General features: G+C 35.9%; 1 protein-coding gene across 5 annotated transcripts in view; it reads right to left on the minus strand.

Annotated features, from left to right (window-relative positions):
* Window positions 1-13247: 13247 nt before the first annotated feature.
* LOC121295627 (pro-epidermal growth factor-like) overlaps window positions 13248-20549 on the minus strand; it is a 45316-nt gene continuing 38014 nt past the window's right edge. For all 5 annotated transcript variants that reach the window (XM_041220547.1, XM_041220556.1, XM_041220528.1 and 2 more), the window contains 3 exons: window positions 18749-18851; window positions 14438-14540; window positions 13248-13924 (listed from right to left, as the gene is read on the minus strand). In XM_041220547.1, coding sequence (XP_041076481.1) covers window positions 13722-13924; window positions 14438-14540; window positions 18749-18851 — 409 coding nt within the window. In that variant the 3' untranslated portion in view covers window positions 13248-13721. The remainder of the gene's footprint in view (window positions 13925-14437; window positions 14541-18748; window positions 18852-20549) is intronic.

Here is a 20549-nt window from a genome sequence, read left to right on the forward strand (position 1 = left end):
ATATGGCCAAGTAGTAAAATTCCCCACCCTTGTATGTACGTGTGGTTAACTAAACTAACCACAAATATCTTAGCCCTACTCTATGGTATTAGATAATACCATAGAGTAGTAGTATTAGATAATACAATTAGATATTTGACAAGAAGTTTCTTTCTAATATACTGTGTAAATGATAAAACCCTTACCAAAATGAAGATAGAAAGATCGGGCAGTGGAATGATGTTCCAGGTAATTCTGTACCAGGTTCTTTTCATAACTCTGACATAAAGCTACAAGGGGCAATCACAACTTGAGAAAATAGGAGCAATTGAGATTTAGGCACGAGGGTTCTTGAGGTTGCACGCTCGCACTGCTATCCTAGGGTTAAGCGGTTCTGATGCAACCCTCGTAAGCTGCCGTTCCTTCTCCCTCACGACAGCTCTGGTATACATTTCCCATACAATGATTTGGTTGAAAGAGAACGTTAGGTTACTTACCGTAACCCTGGTTCCCTGAAAGAGAAGACGACCACCAACCAGCGAGGTCACATTGGTCTCCCTCACGGCTTCAATGCAATAAGAGAACATGACTATTTAATCCCTCTGTAGACAGGATAGAGGGCATCACACCAGAAAGGGGCCTATCGGCAGCTCTGGTATAGAGAGCTCAGAAAATACCTACCAATAGGCAGGCATACCCCATACGTAATGTTTTGGTGGTCATCTTCAGGGAACCAGGGTTAAGTAACCTAACGTCCCCCGTCCCCCCTCCTTTCCAAATTGTCAGATGTCTAGTGCCACCAGATGGAGACAGTTGGTACTGTAAAACTGAATAAACTAGAGATAGCTTTTGCGGATGAAATAGCTTGACAGCATGAAACTGCTGTTAAACTGCTCTATTTTATTGCTTTGCACCTTTATTTATACCTTTAGCTGTTTGTCTTTTGACAATAACCTTGCCTAGTGCTAGTAGTTTCCAACCTGAACATCTGCCACAGTACGAGCCCTGAACACTGAAACACACAGGCTTCTTTCTGTCAGGTTGATGGTTTCCTTCAAAGATGCCCAATGCTTCGTACATCTTTTATTTCTAAGGAATGGCACTTAAGCTACACAGTCTTCTGTTTTCTTAGATGGTACGTTAATAGTATGTTCCCGTCACCAACTTGATGTTTTGATCTGCAATATTAACTGCGTGGTGTCAAAAAGAAGTTTCGTCAAGTGGATTAATGCCTTCCCATTCTGCACTTGCTAAATCTCAGTCCTCCATTTCAGCAAAATAATATTTGTTTCTGTCTGGCACTGATTTTAATAAATAAATGACTGGACTATGAATGATACAGGAATGTACAGTATAGACATTATACATATTGCTTCAAACATCATAACAGGTGCCTAGCATCTGACTTTATTGTTGTAATAGGAGAACAGAACATTATTTTAGTGCAATATGCAACAAACATATAACCAATAGCTGTTATGAAAGGAATCCACACTTTCCAATCCCATGTTGTATTTTTATTTTTGGAGAATCCTTGATGGAGTATAACATAGAGAGCAGTATAAACATAGCTGGATAACAGGATACAAGCAATAGCTTCTCAGAGCAATAATGAACAGTAAAGTCTTAGGAAACAAGCTTTTGAACTTGCTTCAAAACAGAGCCCAGATTCTTCTGCCAGCACTTGGTTAAATTGAACAAACGTCAACATCTGCGCTTTCAGAACCATCTACACATAAACCTACAACTAACCGTAAATCATAAATATAACCCTTTAACCCATTGCAGTCCATTTATTCAGCGCTTGTCAGGCGCATTAGGTCCAATTTATTTTCACACACGCTGTTTATTTTACACATACTGTTTAAAATATAGATTTTTCCAGAGTAAAAAGGTTTAAAAGGCATTGAATCATAAAAGGATACTCAGTACTGTATTTCCTCACCACTTGTTTGCTGTATTTTTCACATAACTCTTTATAGATGTGCATACTGATAAATCCTCTCCTGATCACTCGTTTTATCACCAAACTTGCATCAATAATGCAATCCAAGTCAATGTGTTATCACTATAACATCAAATAAAAGCTCTGTAAATGTCTGTGATATTCTTTGAGCGCTAGATGCAGAAGCAGCTTTTTCCTTTGTTTATGTCCGTGTTTATCTCTGTAGTGCCTGGGGCATACACCGGTTTTTTGTTGGTTTTTTTTCGGTTTCGTTCAGCTCCTATCATCTCACTTGGCCATTGAAAGGTTTTCTCCGCTTTTTTCCAGAGAAAAACAACTACAGACCTGTGCTTTATGTCTTTTTGATGATGTTGGACAGGGTCCGACATCAGACTGGAAAGGGAAAATTATAATGTTGGACCTGGTCCGACATAGGACCTCAAAGGGTTAATCTAACTAACCTTAGTCCTACCCTGAATGTCACTACTCAGTCCCCCAGCTGGGTATTTTACAGCTGATGCTGTTCAAATCGTGGATGAGTAGAACAATGGTTTATAATTATTTATAGCATTTCACCACTTCATAATTATAATGTTGGCACATTATATGGCAATGTTATGCAAATGTGCTGAACCATATGATGTATCTGTGTTTACTGTGTAGTATATAATAGCTAGAGCAGACGTTAGTTGGCATATGTATCCTAACAATGAAATAAACACAATGTAAATAAACACTCATGGGAACTGATAGCAATGGGTATCATTGTATGAGGCAAGGTTATTGTCACAATGTTGTACAGCAGCATTCCTCAAAAGACCAAGAACAGAAAACCATGTAATGTAACAATGGTTTAAACAAGCTAAGCAAGTGGCAATGGTATTCATCATTGACTGTGTGACATTGAACAACCTGCCAAACATAGCAGCTATAGTGGTTATTGCCTCCACCCAGACCCAGCTTCAATAGGACTGAACATTTTAAGACACGCAATGTTTGCGATAATGCACTTTGAAAGCTTATTACATTTCATGTGGTAGTAATGGGTCATAATGTCTAAACACCATTTCTCAGCAAAGCCAGTTATGTTATCTATTTGTTGAAGCAACCCTGAGATTTAAGGCCCTTCTCTGGCAACCCTTGCATTTAATATTTAATTGAAGGAACTGAGTTTCTGTATAATTCCAGAGAATCCATCTGCACACATTCAGTCTTGTCAGGCTTGCTGAGGAAAAACACAGAACAAATGCTAATCAGACTAAACTCAAAGGTGGGCGAGGAAAAAGGGACTTTTACAGAAATCCACCTAATTTACCAGTGCTGAAAAGCAAGACCCATTTTCTAGCCACCATATAGGAGGATAGAACAGCAATTACATTCAGAACATTGACAACAAGGCAAGCTCGGGTCACTGAGGAACATATTCATGAAATATTAGCATACAAGTACATGTATGACTGTCCTATGCATTTACTTGTACACAAATCCTTTTTGGATATTGTTTGTATAAAGGGTTGCCGTTACTTGCTTAGCCAGTGAAGTCATTTGTATTTCTCAGCAGTTGAGCTGCTTTCATCAGACTGAGGATCTGATGTTAGATCTCTAACTGCTGACAATATCCTTTCAATAAAAAGCATTTATGCATTCGATTATCTGCCATCCTGGGAAGGGGTCATGCTACAATCTCACTGCAGCTGATTCATTTTGTGGTTGACCTTTTCCACCCTCCATATAATCTTCTTGAGCAGCAGTGGAATGTGTCATTATTTCATAATGAATCAAAGGCACCTGTAGTTCAAACATGTGCTGAATGCTTCTTGTGCCATTATGCAACCTTTCCTTAAATGTGGTTTATATGACTTGCCAAAGCAAAATTTGACATTACTTTGTCTCAAGCCTGCTCCAAACATAATGATGTGGTTACACTGAGAGAGGTTTTTGTTTCTTTGTTGTTTGTTTTTTGCTGAATTAAGATCCTGACCTTTATAACGACTGTTGGTCACTATTTCAAGCAGTCACTGCCACTGTGTCTTGGTGCGTTTAAAAATAAATAAGTAATAGTAACAGTAATTTATTTATTTTTTTGTTTCAGTAAAAATGGCACACCAGCGCTTTCACTCCTAGCACCTCTCTGTGTGTCTGTGTCAGCTGTCTGGTCTGGTGTCATCGTCTAAGTGCAAAGAATTTCTTAACTACTTTAAAAATAAAATAAAAACCATAAGGGAACACGTTCCAATTGATGGTTCTAATTTAAATATTTCAGATGGACTGGGGGAAACAGTGATGGAATCATTTTCTTGTATTACTGTACAGGAACTAAACATGACTATTATTCATATGAAATCCACAATCAGTATGTTAGATCCCATTCCAACAAAGTCTCCCAAGGATGTTCTTAGTTACTTGTGTAATGATATCCTTGCAATTATGAATAGTTCGCTGGAAAATGGAATAGTTCCGGCTTCTTTTAAAATTGCCCTGGTTAAGCCCCTACTTAAAAAAAACCAACGTAGACAGTTCACTTCTGAGTAATTTCAGACCCATTTCAAATCTCCCTTTTCTAGCAAAAGTTATTGAAAAGGTAGTGCTTAAGCAACTAAATTTATTCCTGATTACTAATAATATGTTTGAAAAGTTTCAGTCTGGGTTTTGTTCAAATCACAGTACAGAAACCGCCTTGGTAAGAATAACAAATGACTTATTAATGAGTGGAGATTCAAATGCTATATCCATTCTTGTTCTTTTGGACCTCAGCGTTGAGTTTCATACTGTGGATAATTCCATCTTAATTGATTGTCTTAAGGGATGGGTGGGCCTAGGCGGTAAAGTACTAAACTGGTTTAAATCCTACATTTCAAAAAGACAGTTCTTTGTTTCACTGGGGGAGTCTGTGTCAGGTTTAGCAAATATAACCTGTGCTGTACCTCAGGGTTCGATTCTTGGCCCGATATTATTTTCTTTATACATGTTACCTCTGGGCCAGATTATTTATAAACATGGAGTACATTTTCACTGGTATGCTGATGATACACAGTTATGCATCTCTGTGAAACCTGGTGACATTACCACAACACCAGCCTTACTTGAGTGTATCACTGACATCAAAACTTGGATGTCTTTAAATTTTCTGCAATTAAACTCTGATAAGACAGAAGTGTTGGCAGTAGGCTCTCAGCATCAAATTGACTCATCAAAAATAGATTTGGGGGATTTAACTCCTAATTTGAAGTCTGAAGTGCGAAATTTGGGTGTTATTTTTGATTCTATCAAGTTTTGAGTCACATATTAAAAAGATTACAAAAGTATGTTTTTATTATCTAAGAAACATTGCCAACATTAGATAATTTCTGTCTTTATCTGATACTGAAAAATTAATCCATGCTTTTATTTCATGTAAACTGGACTACTGTAACGCTCTTTTTTCTGGACTTACTAGCTAAGATTTATTAAGACTGGAGCTTGTGCAAAATTTAGCTGCAAGGGTCCTTACCAGAACCAACAAGAGAGCACATATAACTCCTGTGCTTGCTTCTCTGCACTGGCTTCCAGTGAAATATCAAACTTCTTTTAAAATTCTATTGCTTACATTTGAAGCATTAAATGGAATGGCACCAAATTACCTCTCAGAGTTGTTGTCTCTTTATCAGCCTCGAGGTCAACTGATAGTGGCCTTCTCTGTATTCCGAGGGTGAGGCTCAAGAGGAAAGGAGAGGTTGCTTTTTGCGTTCATGCTCCGCAGTTGTGGAACTGTTTCCCCAACCATGTCAGGGGTTCACCTACAGTATCTACTTTTAAATCTAGGCTTAAGACCTATTTTTATCTTTCAGCTTTTTTACCCTATTCATATATATGTGTGTGTTTGTATGTTTATGTATTTGTCTACATGTATGTGTGTGCATTTTAACCTATTTAATTTTTATTCATCAATTTATGCAGTTTTATTAATTTTAATGGAATTTTTCTGTGTTTTGCTATCTTTTCTGGTTTTTGTGCAGAGGCTTGAACCTTGTGGTATGAAAGGCATTCCATAAATAAAGATTATTATTATTATTATTATTATTATTATTATTATTATTATTATTATTATTATTATTATTATTATTATTATTATTAATTAATCATGCCTGTAATACCACATGTTATTTTGTATATGTAAAAATAGATTGACAAATTACTGTCTTAAAAATGCTATATTTTCTGATAACACTCACTAAACAATACAGTGTAAAACATCTATTTGCTTAAAAGTCTTGAAAAAAATCAGTGTCTTCAGTACATGCTAATTTGAAAAATATGCTTTTGATATTTCAAAAATAAAAGTAAAATATTGCATCTTAAAAGTGTATTATTATTATTATTATTATTATTATTATTATTACTAAGTGAGTAATCAGCAACATGGATACACATCTGTAATTTCATATTTACCGAACTCGTTTCTTTGTTTGTTTTGAAACGGGGTAGAAAAACAAAAGGTTCCTGTGTGAAAAGTGTCTTAATAAATAGGGTAATAAGAGAATAGGCTACCGTACTGATACACAAGTGTTTGTCACTACCATATGTGTTAATACTTAGATACATGCATTATCTTCCGGTAAATCTAGTAAGCGTTGCCAAACAGAATGCTCTCTCAGGTCAGGAGCTCGAAAGGCAATGATGTGACCTTAAGGATAAGAGCAAAGCCTTTGAGTGGGCAGTTAATACCTGATTGACTCCCTCATCTGTGCGGTTTGAGAGAGAAAACTGTTACTTAAGGCCAACTGCTCCTGTCTGACAGAGAAATTAGAAAAAGATACTGTAAGCTTTGGCAACCCCTGCTATGGCCTATTCTCCTCAGGTGGATTACCCCTGATCCCTTTATCCTGATTTTAATTCCAAACAGCTGAACTGAAAATGTGACTGGACTACAACCTCAGCTAAAAACCTTATTATTGAGCTGATGGAAAAAGAAAAAAAAATTCTACTATCTGATGTGGCTCTTTCTATAATGAAGGTGTACAGATGGGGATCCATATCTTCATCTATTATACAAAATGCTTTACCAGCAGAGGGGCACAGTGAGAGATACTATTGTTTTCTGCTGCTTAGGTATTAAGAAGGAGGAGGCATTTTTAATACCCACTAATGTAACCTCTTTTTTTTGCCCATTGGAGTTTTTAATAGCCTGAGCTAATTATTTTCTAAAACTAAGAAACTAAGGGGATTAGGCTTGTTTTTCTACTAATGTACGTCTACATTAAATATAATGTATAGTGTATAATGTACAATATTATGCTGTAGTTCTTTTTAGAAAGATCAGAATTTTCTTCAGCCTTCACTTCATCCTAATTCATAGCTAGCTCTATTTTAATCCCAGTAAGGCCTGCAAAAGCCCTTTACATTCAGTGGGTCTGTGTTGGTAGTATTATTCAGATTAACACAAAGCCTTGTAATGTCTTTAAATTTGTTTTGAGTGGTTTCCTTAATTTTTAAAGGTCTCGAAGCATTTGGCCACACCGTTTATCTTCCCATGGAATAGATAAACGTTAAATGATGTTTTGGTTTTCATAACTTGGTTTGATTGATGATAATCCTATTGAAGGATTTTCAAATATCCTTGCTTTCTTTTTGACAAACCATGTGCTTTTCGTAAAGGGCTTGATTAATTAACATTGCCATGTAAATCCCCCGTCCACTTGTAAATAACATCACCAAAATTCTGTAAACCTCTCATCAGAATCTTCTATTCAGAACTTTGATATTGGACTCCATTCTCAAAATGCAGAGCTGAATCCATTAAACTGCTTATGATATGCCTACTTGAGGTCTTAATATTTCCTAATAATGTGGCCACTACAGCCATCCACTGACTGCTGTTCTAACTGTTAGACACTATATCAGCTCATCTTCTAACCTCCAGATCGCTTGAAAAAAACATTAAATAAACAGATACTTACAGCTATGGCCAAAAGTTTAGCATCATCTGGAATTTTAGGTTGATACATATATATATATATATATATATTATATATATATATATATATATATATATATATATATATATATATATATATATATAAACATAATTTAGGTATTTTATTTAACATGTCACCAAATAAAATACAAAATAATATCACAAAAGTCTACTGGAAACCATAATAGTAGTAGAGTATTTCATGTTTGATTTAAAAATGTCATTTTTTTCAGTTTTTTGTTAAGTATATGGAAAACTACAAAGTGGTATGTAATTTAATATGTTAACATAACATTATTCAGCAGGTTTCATTCAACTTTATGAAACAAAATGAGTTAATTATATAGGCCATAGCTGTACACACTGTTTTTTCTATAGCAACCAATAATTTATATTTTAAATAACGTGGGCTCATGAACTGTTTATTTAGGCTTCTGCTATCGACCTCTCTGTTGGTAAGACACATACTGCAAAATATTGGAAAAGGGCATTTAGTGAGGCTGACACAATAACATACTGAACAATTGATTCACAAATAAAAGAGGTGAAAGCACTTTCAAACAAAATGTAAAAATAAAATATGGGTATGCTAAAATCAACCAACAGAAGCATCTTGTTTAATATCCAGTTACTAGGGCATGGTTAGCTATAGTTCATTCAGTTTTTGTAAGCACTGATGGAAAATAGGAGCTCTGGAAAGAAACATACACAGTAAAAGAGATTATGCCACTGTCATCATTTTGGGCTTCAATGAAGAGTGATTCTGTAGCAATTTCGCAGTGTTCAAACTCTTACCTTTGAATTGAGAGCAATTTTGCTGCTTAAGAATACTGTACTGCCAAGTCATGACTGCCTAACTTCCCTAATGAAGAGCAATACATAGATGTGTGCTGTTTTGCAAAATCAATTTTTCTAGATAGAACGCTAGGTTGTGCTGTGATGGTTTCTTTCATAAACCAAACATAATCTGGCTTGCTGTGAATCAACTGTTCCTAAACAAAGACTGCCATTGCACAGGACTGACAAAGCATGAGAGTACATGTGGTACCATCTTAGCAATGGAAATCTGTATTTACTTTGCTGCTGTTATTTTTTTGACAAAATACTTTTTGTTGCTTCAAAACCCTTTTCCCTGGTGTTGTTTGTTTGCCGTAAGACTGTGCTAGTAGTTTGACTAGATTGGTGTTGTTAAGTTTCCAAATATTTTAGAATTATGGTCAAAGAAGACATCTTGCACTGCAAAGAAAGGTTATGTTGAAATAACGCCTGCTCTCGCCAGCTTGTAGAGCTGATGCAATATCTTTCTCAGAGATATATGCGCAGTACTGATGAACTGATTGTGAGGTTTAAACCAAAAATGAGCTTTTCCAATAATATGTTGCAGTTTAGATTACATGGACGTTTTACTAATGTTATTTGGCAATTAGTCAGTAGCATCGAAAACAATGTGCCTGCAATATAGCGCAATAAGGTTGGGTTATCATGACATAATCACACCCCAAGGGGTTACATGCCTGATGCCACTAATCTCTTTAGGGGAGTGCCTAACTGTTCGAATACTTCTAAATGCATTGTAATACATTTTAGGGTGTTTCAATTGTATTACTTATTCTAAAATGTGTAAATACCTAGGAATTATTGGGGTTCACATCCATAAACACAACACCATTGAGAAAGTCTACCTGTGGAAATCAGTGGTAATCAATTTGAACTGGTTGTATTATCTCCCTTCTTTAACCTATTCTGTGACATGCAAAAGCAAAAGACAGAAGCCTACAATCTTAGATTCTATGTCTGATGTACAACAAAACACAGTGCATACATTTTTTTTTTTTTTTTTTTTTTAACTGAAATGGGTCTACAAGTATTCAAAACTATGACAATACAGCAAAATATTTTAAAAAGCAATACCGTGTATTCAAAAAGCAATGTTAATATTTTATATCAAATTAAGAAATACATTTCTCTTAAAAAAAGGAAAATATTATATATTGTACAAAGGCACTTCTATCACATACTTAAATTTGGTTAACATTTTTTTTTTTAAATACAAAATTATTTTACTGTGGTCCTGTTCTAAAACCGGTTCTAAAACTCAATCACACTTAACACAAATAACAACAGGCCTGCATGTCGTATTGCTGAATTCAGGTTTTTGTTCTTTCTTTTCCTTTTATGGAGGGTTTGGTGTTTATTCTCGTGTTTCAAGGATTTACAAAACATATTCAAACAAAAACCAAGCTGATGTTTTGTGAATTGGACCCATTGTTTTAAATAAATTAACTTACTGTTACAAACCTATTTTAAGACAAAGGATTGTGTACATTAAAATGGAAGCATCCGCACAACTGCAAGTTGATTGGCTATAATACTTTTAATGTTACTTTTATTAATAAAAACATGATGTGTACAAGTTAAGGGCGAAGCAGTTACATCATTGATGATTTCCCAAAATCAAATAAAAAACACATCCTATCTTCTCCATTTCTTCCCTAAAAGAAAATAACAGCTTATTCAACATGCACTTCAGTGAAACCTGTGTTGAAGTCAACCAATCTGGAAAATATGTTGCCAGTTTTAAACAGTTATATTTAATGTAAGACAACATATACAATAACACTATTAGTATGCAAATGTCTTTCCAGATACACAGTGAAGTGTCAACTATCTGAAGCTCGATTTCACAAACTGTTGGTTATCAGAGCAAATCCCAGCTAGCTTATACTGTGTTTGCCCATAAATAAATAGCTGAGGTGTATTTATATTTTTGAAATTGCCTGCTACATCATACGGTAAATGTCTGAATTGCTGTGATGTTAATAGCAGGGTTTTTCAGGAGCAAAGTATAGTTCTGGTTTAGTGTGCACTGTAATATAATATTTACTCAAGCTCAAGCACTTAATCTTAAATGCTACTGTAGCTGTAGGTACAATGATACAAGTGTGCATATTTGCAATACATACAGACATACAGGGCAAATAAGAAATATATTGATATCTTTAGGGTTGTATATAGTACTTACAAAAACTCTGAATAGATGTACTTTGGATAATTGATACTTCTCTGTAAACAGGTTTTATAGCTGGCAAATAAACACTACAGTAGCTGTAGTAAATCAATAGTCTTAAGTGCTGGTGCTAGTGTATAGTTTATTTATATGGTCCTTATAGGTATGGTTCCTTCACAAACCATGTCATTCCGCAGCCCCTTTTAAAATGAGGCTAAACTCATCCAAAGAAAGTATTGCAGATATTATAAAGCTTGCTAGGTTTTCAGGCAGGAAATCTATAGTATCATTAATATAAGTACCTAGTACATTCATTGATCAATCTACAAGCCAATTACTGACAAGTTCCCATCAGCCTATAAGGTATATAAACCTACTTTGCAAACTCAGTTCTGCCCTGCTTTCAAATTACCACCTCCTCCCTAACCAGCACCACCACCACCACCACCACACGCCTAGCCTTATCTGGGCGGGGCCGGTGGTAGGGAGGTGGAGATGGAGTATAGTTGCTCCTATTTTATGTTCATCTGGATGAACACATCACATAAATTTACTATTTTATTATTTGTTTTTTTTTAGCAGGCGGCACTGGGATTTTCTCTCTATATATTTTTTTTTCAGCCTGTAACAGGGCGAGCAGCCCTGCAGTGTTTATTTTAGAACGGGGTCTTCCCCTCCTCCCCTGTGTTATTTTGTATTTGTTTATTGTTTAATGTTTGTTTATAGATGACGGCGATCCGCCGTGTGTTTTGTGTTATTGTTTTAAAAATATTTGTTTATAAATGACGGCGAACCGCCGTGCGTTTTGTTTTGCAGTGTGGATGGGAAGCCCCATCCACCTTATTAAAACCCGCGCAGAAGGTGGCCATCTCCCGAATTAAGTGATTAATTTATTGCTAATCGGGAGATGGTCACCTGTATAAAAAGCCTGCAGCTCTCCATGTTCGAGGAGAGGTGTGTTCAGAAGTGGAGAACGGGAGAACGGGAGAGCGAGAGGTGAGAGAGATTTTTATTTTTATTTTTTTTTTAAAGGCAGTTGGTCAGCCTGGCCTTAGCGTTTATTTTTGTGTTCGTGAGTTATTTTTTTAATTGTTTTATTTCTGCTCTGCGAGCAAGTGTTTATTTTTGTTCAAATATTTAATTTATTTACCTCTGTTATGGTTGTGCTTCATTCTGGTCTGGGTCACCGCAACGCTGTCTCTGTGACATGTGGTGGCAGCGGAGGGATTCGAACCCACGCCTCCAAGAATTACAGGTATGTTATTTAAACAGTTGCAGTAACACTTGGGGGTGTGTAACGGTAGATTTTTCGAAACACCACAGCTTACTCTTTAAAGTTATTTTCAAAACACGCTGGCAAAATTGTGAGGATTGAAAAACCCTTTATTGATAAATGACAGGGTAGATTAAATCCCTTCACTGAAAAGATGAACTTCCACCAGCAAGGGGAACAGGAGAAACCTGTCCATACAGCAGGATTTGGCAACTACTGGGTTAATGTTCTGTGAGAGCCAGCTTGCCAAGAGGCTGGTGGAAGGGAACAATGTACACCTGGTTCCAATCCCAGGTAAAGGAGAGAGGGTGCTACATGTGCTGTGCACACTAAACCTTTGTTACGTAAATCCCTGCAGAACAAACAGGTAGGCGGTGCTCCAGACCTTCATGAGCTTACCTACCCTCCAGACAATCAAAGAGCATTACCTGCCCTGCAGCAACCTTACCGTGACTGAATCAAAAGCTGAGCTGTATTCGAGACTGATCGCCATCACAGACCACCTTATCGGCAACTTTTCACACTGGCCATTAGCACCCCACAGCAACAACTTTTCACACTATCAATCAGTTGACAATCACACCACCAAATACCAAAAGTCTCAGCTGTTGTTTGAAAGCAACTGACTTATTGTTCTGAATAGCAAATATGTTTAAAAAAAAAAAAAAAAAAAAAAAAAAAAAAAAAAAAATATACAAGCAGATGGCTTGCGTGACTCTCACCCACCCGGGAGTTGACTCAATGATAACTGAGCAACACATTCATATATCTCTACTTTGTGTTAGCAGGTCATTCTCAATGTTTTCTATAATACCTGATTCATATTAATGCATCTCTAGTAAATTATTTGCATGTTATTAACACATCAACTCCAATGCCACCAGTGTTACAAACTACAATAACAAATATTTAAAGTCTATAGTATGGAGGAGACATTAATACCTTCATAATAAGTCCTACGCAAACCCTTGGAGGGGTCCCTACTACTTTCACAAATTACATTTGCTTTTCATTAAATAATTAGCACTTATCTAAACTTTTTCCCTATTTTTTGACACTAATGTTCAAAATGAGAGACAACCAACTTGAGTGCTTAATAGACATTGGACTAGATTCTCAAAGTCATTTACTCCAAATTATCATTGGCAGTACATTTTCTTCTGAAAAGACAAAACACCATTTACAATTCTTAAACAAGAAACAATATCTAACTAATTACAAGATGTTAAACTAAATTGAGTATTTATATCTGTTTTGGTAACTATTAGGTGTGATTTTCCTTTCTGAAAAAAGCACTAGATGAGACTCGAGCCCGTTGATTATCTTATTTAGTTGTAAAATTAACAGGTGTTTTTCTCCTTTAAAATAATTTACAAAACAGTGCTTTTAGTGTTTAGTAACATAAAATTAAACTGAATGCTATGTACATTAAATTCAAAAAGTTTTACCAATAAAAGTCCGGTCTGCTCTCAAACACTGTCTACTACTGGTGTTAATACTTTAAATGAATTGAGTTTCCTCTGTCCTTGGTCCAGTGTTGTAAGAGTGTCAGAGAATGACAGGGTTAAACAGGCTGAGGTGACCTGCTCCCCCCACCGATGTCAGATTCATTATCTTCCAGGTATATGAGGTTCTCCTCCTGTCTAAGATGGAGGACAGTCCTGTTGGTGTCCTGCTGCATATGGCTACAAGGCACCTGGGATACAAAAACCAGGCCTTTTCTGTCCCTCTGCAAATTACAAGCTTCCTCAGACGCTACACTTTCTCCTTGTGAAATAAGAAGAGAGGGTTTTGTAAAACAACAATTTAAAATGTCACACTTCATTATATTTTCACACTGCTGCTGTAATGAAATTCAGAGGACCTCTTTGTTTTATAGTATAATTTAGTTTGGATTTAAAGCAGATAATTCTCTTTCTAATGGTGTAGAGCAACTCTGGTCCTGGAGAGTTACAGGGTCTTCTGGTTCTCATTACAACCGAACTCTGTTACTTAATTGAACCTTCTATTGACTTAATTAGTCAACCTTAATATGTGTTCCAGATCTTTAGCCATTGATGTAAAGACACCTATAAAACCTGCAGAATTGGGTATCTCAAGGACCAGGGTTAGAGACCCCTGCTGTAGAGAAAGTACCCTGCAACTGACTTTTTGCTGACGGGTCACACATTTATTGACAGTTTAAAATATAGGAAATGAAATACAAATTCAATTGGGTATTTAACAAGGAACAATGAAAGTAACAGACAAACAAATATAGTCCCGTGCATATCAACTCACCTGTTTCTGAGGAACAGGAATGGCAAACCCGTCTGCTGTTACAACCAACCACGTGGATAACTTTGCTGTCTCCTTTTGAGCTATGTTCTAAGACAACATAGAACTGAAAAGCAGGAGACAGGAAGAAGCTGTTAGAACAGAGCGCACACATATATATACATACAGTACCAGTCAAAAGTTTGAGTACACCATGCTTGAAAAATATATATATAGCTAGATATATAAAAACTGCCAATGCCAAGTCAAAACATAATTGTACAAAACATATGCCTGAAAAAGGTGATTTCTACTTTTGTAAATGAACAATAAAAAAAGTAGTGGGATTTTTTACTTTAATTTTTTTACAAATTATATTTGTAAAACCTGTGAAAGGTATTACTGTTGAAATATCTAATCCTACAAGCCACCCACATGATGGAACCACTTATAGAAAGTCTATCTTGCAGAAATATATACATTTCTTTCCCCTAAAAAACACAGTGGATTATTCAGAAATGTCTTGCATTCTTCCATTGTCCCCATTAGAAGGTGAAAGGGTCAAAAACTTCACTCTAAATCGCAACAAAAACAAATTATGTATCTTGTAGTTTGTATTTTGGAACACATCTTGGATAAAATATTACACTGAAATTATTCATGTTTTTGGAATGCCAAACCCATTGCTAATATACCACAGTTGTTTACAGATAGTGAATTGGTGATTTTGTTATGGTTATGTTGCAGCTGTAACTGAGAGAACCCACTACTATATCTGCTCAAATACTAGACAACCAACTGACTTCATTTAGTCTCCAAAATTAAGATGAAACAAGGGTTAACAAATCTGAACAACTTCTAGTACGATCGAAAACTCAACCCAAGAATCTCAATATTGAACCTTGGAAACTGTCTGCTGCTGCTTTCCCAACACTGTATGAAGCCTTGGTGTATTTCTGACTAGTAACCTCTCCTTTGATGCCCAAATCTCCTCTTAGTCAAATCCTCCTTCTACCACTACTGAAACACCTCAAAGGTCTGTACCTACCTTTCACTCACAGATGTAGACATACTCTGCAATGCATTCATGTTCTCTCGACTACTACAACTCTCTCTATGATGGTTTTCCGTCACATGCCACAAACAGATTGCAGCTGGTTCAAAATGCCGCTGCTAGGATCCTTACCAGATGTAAAAAACATGATCACATTACCCCTTGTCTTGGCCAGCTGCACTGGCTTCCTGTAAAGTTCAGGATTAGTTTCAAAATTCTCCTGCCTGTCTACAAGGCCCTTCATCACACAAGTCCAGAGTATCTCTTCAACCTGCTGACCCGCTATGTCCCTGCACAAAAGCTGAGGTCCTCTGACTTGCTTGTCATAACCAAGCAAAAGTGCACCACACTCGGGGAGCACTCTTTTAGCTTCATGGCCCTGAATCTCTGGAACTCTCTCCCAGCTCTAGTGTGTGTAGCCCCCACAGTCGCTCGCTTCAAATCAACTCTCAAGACCCACTTGTTCTCTCTTGCTTTCAATGCTCTTTAGCCTATATCTGTTACTAGCTGCTGTCTAAACTGCTGTTTCAGGGTTTTCATTCCATCTTCTTCATATGATTCTGTATGACACATGCGTCCGCAATGTTTAGAATTTACATCCTAGCCTTATGTATACTGTGTTATGTCTGTATTTAATGTATTTGTATTGATTTTTTACTGTTGGTATTTAATGTATTATGCCCTGTATTTCACTGTATTTAATGTATTATGCATTGTACCTCATTATCTTGTAAAGCGCTTTGTGATGGTGGTCCACTATGAAAGGCGCGATATAAAATAAACGATTGATTTGATAAAGACAGGAATTTCTTCTGCCTGGGTGTTATTAGCTACTTGCCTTACAAACATCAAGCATTGGATGTCACAGAATTTTCTACTGAATTCAAATAAAACAGAGGTTATGGTAGTGGGGTCACAGAAACAACTACAACGAAATGTGGGATTACATGAGCACGACCCTTGCAGTCTCTCATCAAATCCTGAGCTATCATTTGAGACTCATATTAGGGAAGTTACTAAATTATCTTTTTACCATTTGAGAAATATAGCCAAACTTGGACCAGTTATTTCTGTGTCTGATTCCAAGACACTAATGCATGCCTTTTGTTTCATCTCGAATTGATTATTGTAATGCACCTTTTTTCTTCTTTTTCTGGTGTCCCAAAATGTGTGGTATCCCGCTTGCAGCTCGTTCAGAATACAGCTTCTAGAATTCTGACTAAAGCCAAGAAAAGTAAACGTATTACCCCTGTTTTGGCCTCTTTACACTGGCGCTCTGTGCAGTATAGAATTGATTTCAAGATTTTGCTGTTAACTTAAGGCCCTGAATGGATTAGCACCTAGTTATTTGCAGGAGTTATTTACACCGTATTTTCCAAACCGCAATCACAGGATGCGGGTCTACTGGTTAATCCTAAGGTCAACAAAAGCAACACAGGAGGTAGGGCTTTTTCTTGTAGAGCTCCTAAACTAAGGAATGCTCTGCCTTCGTATGTCAGGGATAGCTGAGGCTGTACAGTTTTAAAGTCAAGACTAAAAACATAATTTTATAAAATGGCTTAGTGGGATTTAATGTAACTTTAAAATTGCTGCTTTTACAAAATGTGTATACTGTTATTTAAATGTTATTTACATGGTCTGATTGTGGCAGATGTATGTGTGACATGCTATACAAATGTATTGTGGTTTGCTCTTTTTTCTGCTATGTACTGTACAGTGTCTTGCAATCCTTTTTGTATAAAAAGCATGATATAAATGCAATAAATAAATAGCCAAAGCCTTAATTCCCAGTGTGTTGTATAAATAACAAATATTGTCATTTATGTATTTAAATGTATTGAGTTATGAGACTAATGCAAAATAATAATTCATAAATAGTTTGGTCGCCTTGGATAAAGTCAGCAGGTAAATTAATAAGTCATCAAGTTACCCATTACAGTATGCAACAAGAGTAATAATATTCAACTAAATTGAGGAATACTAATTTATTTATGAATAACTTTAATATCAAAATATAAAATTAAATAGAAAGGATAATCTCTGAAAGACAATATTTAAACTATTGTTGATTATATATGGAGCTTTACTGCATTCTTTCATAGTTATCTGTGCACTCAAGTTCTTTAGAATGCAGACTTTGCTTGCATTCCAGTTTGTTTATAGCTTCAAAAGGTAATTTTTTAGTGGGGTGGTCCCAAAGGTTTGCACTCTGTATAACTTGTGTGATTTAAAGCAGTAGGGTTATATTTTGCATCGGATATTTAATAGATTTTCTGAGCAAATGCTAGTGATTGATGATCCTAAAGTACATGTGTCTTCTTGTTGATGTTGTCTTGCAGTGAGCAGTGCTGGAATAAAATTCCTTCGTTGCACTAAAGGAGTACTTTGTCAGACACTACAAACAGACCACTACTAGTTAGCTCAGGTGATTAGCAGTTAGGACATAACCCAAGACAAACTGAAATAACACTGAGGCAAGTTTAGGCATCACTGCAACAGTTTCATATGACAAATACTGGTAACACTTTAAATTAAACATCCCAAGTAAATATTATGAGATTAATTACATAATTTCAGTAGTGCTTACAGAGGTACTTAAAGATTAATTGTTGGAAATATTGTGATGATAATTAAAGGTTTATATTTTTTCCTAACAGAGCGTGAAATTGAGGTTTATATTGTTGGACAGTGTCTTTGAAATGCAGGCAGAATTCCTGTAATTATTTTATTTGGTACACTTACAATATATAAAATATGGCTGCAATAACGGTAAATGTAAGCACTTATATATAAGGTAGCAGTAATAAAATGATCTACATTTCACGGTTAGCTTTGAATGATGTACTGTATCGGGAACCATTTATTTATTGTATATATTTTTTTCATTTGTTTGGATACAGCCAGTCAATCAACCACTGAACCTTTTTCTGTGTATGCAGTATTTTTTATAATATATTGGTTCAGGGGTTTTGTTGTTAATATTTGCTTAAAGGTTTTGATCCACACTTTTGCTGTCACAAACTAAGAAACAAAAGGAAACTTCAAGCATGCATGCATGCATCCTCCATCATGCCAGGACCAAGTTTTTCCAGTCTTTCTAAATGGAAGGTAAAATAAAGAAACAACATGAACCTTAGATATGAAACAAATGTGGACTACTGAACAATGTTCAACACAAAGCAATTGCGTAGTCCTACACATACAAAACAGTATGTACACAAATGTGGGCTTTGTTTTCACTGAACAGCAGTGCTTGCCTGCCAGTTTCTCTGTGTAATTACCCGTTGCACACTGCTGGTTGAAGTTTCGGTTATGCTGTTGTCACTGCTGCAGGTCTCGCTCATCTCATCAGCATACTGACTCTTCATTGGGTACTTCTTAGACCTGCAATCAAAACAATTACTGCAGGAAATCACAAAATGGCATCCCATTAACATAAACTCCAATCATTTATCATTTGGAGGCCAACATTGTACTATACTGAATCCTGGTGCTGCTATTAACAATTTGTAAATAGATGGAGCATAATACTTTAAGATCCATTTTCTTTCCTCCTAATAGTATTATTCACATCAGCACTAGTCTCTTTCTGTTCTTTTCTTGTATTTTATGCTTTAATTTCGATTATGAAGTTGTATCCTTTTCTTCAACCAAGAGCAATGTATTTGACAAGTCTGCATATTCTGAATTAAATAATAACCAAAACAAAAAGAGAAGGGGGAGTGGGGGGGGGGGGATAGTGAGAATTATGTAAATATTAATAAGTGGAATAATAGTACGTTAACATATTGAATTGCATATCACTGTAGTTTTCTATACAAAAAAAAGACATTTAAAAATATATTTTGAAATCCAACATGCCTTAAATAATACTGTACAACTATTCTGGCTTCCGGTAGACTTTTGTGATATTGTTCTGTAGCTTATTTTATTACATGATGTTAAATAAAACATCTAAATTATGTTAATCTAGGCTTTTTTATGTGATGCAGAAGTTGTGGCCACATCTCTACCATCTGTCTCGGCAAAAAAAAAAATGTAAAAATGTAATAGTTGATAGTTTTCAAGCAAGGATGTTTAATTTTACTATAACCATTAAAATGTTTATTATATAAAAACTAATACACTGTTGGCATTTTTGAATGTTTGCAGTCATAATGTTAGTATAAAATATTAATATTAAAAAAAATTCACCAGTTTTCAATCCACTGATCTTTGGCATGCCAGGCAAACATGCTAACCTCTACACTACAAACTTATTGTTAGTCAAGGACCCGGAGAGCAGAGGAACAAAATGAGGGGTCCTTTGTGTTTCCAACTTGTAGAGAGGCTGAGATATCAGCAGTTCAGATGTAAGGGAGGTAGCTCACACGGCTGCCCCAGGAAGTGCTGTCTGTCTCTGGCAAACCTCTCCTGAGGACTCTGAGGAGCCTGTCCACAATCTTTTTTTTGCCAGAGTACATATTTTTTTCGTGAGAAGGAAAAAACTTCACGAAAGAAGGCCCCCCTCACAATAAAAGAAATGTAAATTCTGAGTTCTTTTTTTGCCAGTATATTTCTATTTTCACTGGAACAGCTGTTGTTTTGGTGAGAAGAATTCCTTTTTTGTAAGATGAAAAAAGATTTTAAAAGAAATTTTCCCACTTGCAAAATGAAAAGACAATGTTCAGTCAATCTTATGGAGTCCCAATTATATACAGACATGTCATAGATTACTACAGATATATGATTAAGATGGTTTCCATTTTTTTTTCTTTTTAAACTGAAAAAAAATGTCCGCCTCACAACCTGACGAAAAAAGATTGGACCCTCGCGGAAAAAGGATATTTCGTCGTGAGGCCAATTCCTTTTTCGAGATCAAACCTCTAACTGCAAGTGCTGTACTGAGCATTCTCATCACAAAAAATTTCAAATCCCTATAACTCAGGAACAGATTCATATTTTTTCACCTAACCAGAAAAAGTCATTATTCTGGGCCAGTCCTCTTGTACCCTAAAATTGCCAAACAAAAATTCCAAACAGTTTTAGAGACTGACAGATATCCGATCAGAACGAAATGGACCAAATCAAGAGATCTAATCA

This window comes from Polyodon spathula, chromosome 2 (genome assembly GCF_017654505.1).
Source record: "Polyodon spathula isolate WHYD16114869_AA chromosome 2, ASM1765450v1, whole genome shotgun sequence".
In the NCBI taxonomy this organism is placed as follows: domain Eukaryota; kingdom Metazoa; phylum Chordata; class Actinopteri; order Acipenseriformes; family Polyodontidae; genus Polyodon; species Polyodon spathula.